Below are 6,000 nucleotides of genomic sequence, written 5' to 3' on the forward strand. Positions count from 1 at the left end.
TCAGGGGTAGTTATGCTTTATGCTATTATGTCAAGGGTGACCTGTGGGTTCATGTTATACCCCAATCTGTTTCTCTCACAGTATAAAAAATACATTTCCGCAAATGATACAGTTGGGTGAAGTAAAATTCTTTTCATTTTCTGTCAGTTGTAAATGCACTGCCTGACACGAAGGCTGTTTTTTTGTGTGTATTTCAATGTTTGTGAGAGTTTTATATTTAATTGATGAGATAATGTAAAATTACATCAAACAATATCTGCCATGATTGTACTGTTGTGTAAAAACAGGAAGTTTTACAGAAGGCTTTACTCTTCACTGTGTCGGTGCATTCACGAATGCACCGTGATTGGATGTTATGACAACAATGATTACAACGGCTGTATTTTTCTACCATAATAAAACTTAACAACTTGTAGGAAAAGGTAAAAATTGTTCTACTTAATAAAGTAAGTCTGAAAATTAATAACAAATGATAAATTACAATTTTAATGTGTTACAATTTTACAGACAAACCATTGTTTGGTTAATTATGCCACATTGTGATGTTAGAAACACTGAAGATTTCCGATATGGACACATCAACATTAAATTTGCACTCTAAATTATCTCATCGTCACTCAAAATCAATATTTATGAAATAAATGTGACTACCGGGGAGGTTTTGAGATAGAAACAAATAACACCACTGTAAATCATTATGAAAAAGCGAGAAAATGTGTCAGTTTAGTGTTGCTTGGCAATTAACGCCTCTTCAGTGCAAAAGTTCAAGTTCAGGTAAATTTTGTTTGATGTCAGTATATTGTAAACAATTAAACAAGGTCTTTAGATGAGGCTTTACAACTGCCATAATAATTTGTATAAACGAATCAGTTAATATAGATAAGAAACATCTCGTTCTTGTTACCATGGCAATCGTTTTTCCATTTGGAATTTTAAAATATGTTTCATATGCATTTTACAATAATATTAGCTCACCTGCTTATAGGGCAAGTGAGCTTATGCCATGTTGCGGCATAACATCCCTTGTCCCTCTGTCTCTCGTCAACTTTTCCATTTAAAAAACTTCTCGTTTAACCAAGAGGCCTAGAGATTAGTTATTGGGCCTGCAGCATGCTGGAACGAAGGGCTACATCATGCCCAGTTTGTTCAAAGGAATGACTTTGATCTACTTTCAAGGTCATGGGGTCAGATTTGCTAAATTGTGTTGTTTTCTACAAATTCAAACGAAATTCCGAACATAAACAAATGACATCTGACAAATTTGAAAATCAGATATTTATTAATTAGTCAATGGTAAAATGTTTTATAGGTAAACAATTTAATGAAAACAAAGTTTGAGAATGTAAATCAACAAATTCGAAAAAAAAAAAAAAATCTTTTATAATAAAATAATAAATGCAAATGTATGATATTTATAGAAATATAATGTGGTGTTATTCTGTGTAAATTGTCTTAGGATTACCAGTAAAAGTATTCTCAGTGAGAACATATATCATCCATTCATGCTAAATTGAACAAAAAAAAAATGAAAACAGAAATACTTAGTAAACCTCTGTTTTTCCAGTTGAAGATCCTGAACACAGAGGGAACATCCAAGGCCAGTTGTCTGCTGGGGGCCATCAATTCTAACTGGGATTTCTTCAAAGGTAAGGTTAGATATACAGTCTGACCTGTCTATAAAGGCCACCTACATATACAGTGACATGTGAGAAAAACCTGTGTATTGAGGTCGGGTCATCTGCATGTAATAAAAGTCTGTCTATAAAGGTCACCTGTATCTAACAAAAACCTGTCTATAAAGACCACATTCATGTACATCTGACAAAACCTGTGTAGAAAGGTCACCTATAGATAAGAAAATCCTGTCTGTAAAGGCTGCCTGTATCTAACAAAAACCTTTTTATCAAGGTAATTTCTGTATATTATAAAAACTTGTCTATAAATGGCACCTGTGTGTAACCAAAACCTGTCTTTAAAGGTCAAATGTATATACTTAAGACTGTCTAAAAAGGCCACCTAGTTTGGCTCCAAGTGTACATAACTTATTGTATATGAACCTTTCTATTAAGGCCCCTGCTCATAAAGGTAGTTTTCTCTGCCCCCTTTAGCAAATTTGACTGTAATCACCTTGGATCTCAACATCTGTAATATCACAAGTCTCTTTTTATGTTATATGAAATAATCATCAAATGTTAACTCTTGAGAAAAAGATTTCCAATCGAATGTCAGACATTCATTTGAGTACAGCTTGTCAGAGTTATCTCCCCTGTGGGCCTCCTAATATTTATAGGTTGAACTGTTGTACATTATAAAGAAAAAAAACTGTTAAACTATATAGACATAATAATCACCTAACACTATGTTATTAGTGTAGTAACACCCAACACATCTATCAGTGCTGTGATTGGCTGTAGGTTTCCATTGTTTTAATTGTAGTGTCATAACCTCACCGAGTCCCACATTGCATTGTGACATCACAAAAATGGGGGAAAAAAAATAATATAAAAAACAGTTTTACTAAATGTTATTTCCAGATATTGCCTGACATATAGTAAATATGTGATAAACTCAATCTTACTTTCCTTTCCATTTCAAATAATTAATTTTTCTTTGATTTCATGGTAAATACTCAAATGTGATTGGTCGAAAAATTCTTTTCATTCTTCTATGAAAGAAAATCCGAGAATGGCGCGAAAAATGTGACGTCACAATACGACAATTGACGTTGCGTATTGATTTGAGAAAAAGAATCCCATTTAAAACCAGTAAAATTGTACATAAAACATGTTTTAAATTAGAAAATCATTTTCAAAAATTAATTATAAGCGTTGATGTCAATTTTTGTTTAGTTTCATCGGGGTATGAAACAAATTGTAACAAATTTTGTTTCATACCCCGATGAAACTAAAAAAAAATGACATCAATGCTTAAGTGAAATTAATGAAACACGTTACAAAATTTTCATTTTTGAATTAAGTTAACACTCTGACATTGAGGGTGTTACAGTTTGAGCGAGTGGAAGGGATTAGAACCCGCCACTGTGCCAGTGTCTGGGGACCATGACACCTGACATATACTTGGTAAAAGGAAACATTCTTAAGATCCATTTCATCAATCTCTCTTGAGATAAAAACTCATTTCAGACCCTTATCTATGTTGTTGCACTGTTAAATGAGTGTTAATGTTTTAATACACAAACATTTCTATGATATACTGTAGATAATGTTTATTTCCTATATTCTGTTCACACAGAGTCTGTCGGAGTCAACGCCAGTCTACCTGAGGGTTTGAGAAAGGTGAAGATCGACAATATGAAGGACTATCTAGAGAAAAAACAGGAACGAGTCAGTGGGATCAAACGAAAACCTGACCAGTCAGAATCGACAGAAACAGCCGACAAATGTCAGAAACAAAGCTGATAAGCAAACTAATTAGTAGGAGTTCAAAACACAGAAATTATTTTCTTGGACAAAAAAATCTGGGCAAGAGATGCTTGGTTGGATGATCATATCCTAAAAAAATTGAAAACATGCACGTCTTGGAAATAAATTAGTCTTGGAAAAAAAAGTCCTTGCAAGAAAAAGTATCTTCAAAATAAGCTGTTATGTTCTAGCAAGTCATATGCCTCGTTTGAAGATAAGATCTTTAAGGCTGTGATAATGTGCTTAAATATTGTATTATGAATTGACATTTGAAATTTTGTGAAATAGAAGAAATATTTTTTTACTTACTTTCAGAGGTAAATTTTGTAAAGAAAAAATGAATTATTAAGATTTGGTATTTTTTGGCTTGAAATGTCATTTAACTGTGCTTTATTTTTCCTTTTTTTTTTTTTTTTAGATATTACACATTTGACTAAAAAATATCTTTGAAAAAATTTGATCTTTAAAAAAGTCGTGTCTGGTAAATGAGTTATGCGATCCATAATAAAAAGAATATAAGCAATGGGTTATTTTTCAGATATAAGGTTATTTTAAGTTGATGATCTAATAATAAGATGATGTGGGAGTGAAGACACATGGTGTAGGACTTAATAAATAAACACGATCTGTTCACACACCTGTGACAGTATTAATGAAGGTGATATAACACAGCTGTTGGGGAGTTTACATTGGGTTGTATTACAGGTGGGGAAAGGTTGTGTTACCAGTGGAAGGCATGACCACCAATCAGAAGTATGACTTATCTTGTCAATATGTATAATTTACGTTTGATTAAGGAGACATGGTTTATGTGAGAGATGTTGTCTGATAGCTGTATAAGTTAACTGAAAACCTGGGAAAAAAAAAACAGTATTGCCATCCATCTGGTCACAGGCCTTCAGAATCAATGGTGAAAGGGTCTTTAATAGAGTCGACAATTAAAATGGACATGTAATTAATCATTATATTGTTATCACATTTCTGTATATTAAGATGACATTCTTTGCTGTTTTTAAAGATTATTTGGCTTGTTTTAGCCCCCTTAGGAAATGGATTTTGAATTTTGTATATCTGACTTGATGTAATCATACAAATAACTAGTCAGTGATAATGATAAACATTAAAAACAACAGAGATTACCAATATAATAAGGAAACCATCATTCTAACTCAAAATCAATAAAACTGGCAAAATATAGACAAAAATTATCAATTTGTTTTAAATCGGTTTCATTTTGATGACAAACCTTTGAAGATGCTAATGCCTAATAATTTTTGTGTCATAAACATTTAAGCATTGATGTCATTTTTTTTTAGTTTCATCGGGGTATGAAACAAATTTTGTTTGCAAATTACGCGGATTCTTACAGGAGTTTGCAAACAAAATTTGTTACCTACCCCGATGAAACTAAAAAATAATTGACATCAACGCTTATAATTAATTTTTGAAAATGATTTTCTAATTTAAAACATGTTTTATGTACAATTTTACTGGTTTTAAATGGGATTCTTTTTCTCAAATCAATATGCAACGTCATTTGTCGTATTGTGACGTCACATTTTTCGCGCCATTCTCGGAATTTCTTTCATAGAAGAATGAAAAGAATTTTTCGACCAATCACATTTGAGTATTTACCATGAAAACAAAGACAAATTTATTATTGTAGTTTTAATGTTTCGAAAATGTCAATATCAAACACATAGTCTTTGTTAAAGAGGTTGCACAGTTCTATCATGATGACATATACACATATGTACTTGTATACTGGTTAAATATACACATAAAACGCAATAAATATTTTACCAAAACAAATACAATTGGTATGTCGTTTTTTCAAGTTGAAAGTGATATGAAATAGGTTGACACAGATAAATAAGACCTAATTGAAGTATCTATACTAGAATGAAACAATTTAAATCTAGGAGACGTTGAAACAAATTGGAAGGCAATATTAACATTAATCTAAGATACAGGAAAGCATGGAGATCGTTGTGACCTCCAAGATACAGGAAAATAGGTCATAGTGATCTAAGCTACAGGAGAGTATGTAGGCCATAACGATTTTATATGCATGTATAGTAAAACATGTAGGTCACAACGATCTAAGATACAGGGAAGTATATAGGTCACAACGATCTAAGATACAGGGAAGTATATAGGTCACAACGATCTAAGATACAGGGAAGTATGTAGATCGCATTGATCTAAGATAAAGGGAATTATATAGGTCACAACGATTTAAGATACAGAACAGTATTTCAGACTAGGTTACAATGATCTAAGATACAGTGATGTATCTAGGTCACAACGATTTAAGATGCAGGGAAATATGTAGGTCATAACGACCTAAGATACAGGAAATTATATAGGTCATAACGATATAAGATACAGAACAGTATTTCAGACTAGGTTACAATGATCTAAGATACAGGGATGTATCTAGGTCACAACGATTTAAGATACAGGGAAATATGTAGGTCATAACGATCTAAGATACAGGGAATTTTCTAGGTCACAACGATCTAAGATATAGGGAATTATATAGGTCACAACGATCTAAGATAGAGAAAAGAATGTA

General features: G+C 32.1%; 1 protein-coding gene across 1 annotated transcript in view; it reads left to right on the forward strand.

Moving 5' to 3' along the window:
- LOC117336009 (tRNA (guanine-N(7)-)-methyltransferase non-catalytic subunit wdr4-like) overlaps window positions 1–5,234 on the forward strand; it is a 151,600-nt gene extending 146,366 nt beyond the window's left edge. The window contains exons 9-10 of the mRNA XM_033896330.1: window positions 1,565–1,646; window positions 3,253–5,234. Coding sequence (XP_033752221.1) covers window positions 1,565–1,646; window positions 3,253–3,419 — 249 coding nt within the window. The 3' untranslated portion in view covers window positions 3,420–5,234. The remainder of the gene's footprint in view (window positions 1–1,564; window positions 1,647–3,252) is intronic.
- Window positions 5,235–6,000: the final 766 nt, after the last annotated feature.

This window comes from Pecten maximus, chromosome 10 (genome assembly GCF_902652985.1).
Source record: "Pecten maximus chromosome 10, xPecMax1.1, whole genome shotgun sequence".
NCBI classification, from domain to species: Eukaryota; Metazoa; Mollusca; class Bivalvia; order Pectinida; family Pectinidae; genus Pecten; species Pecten maximus.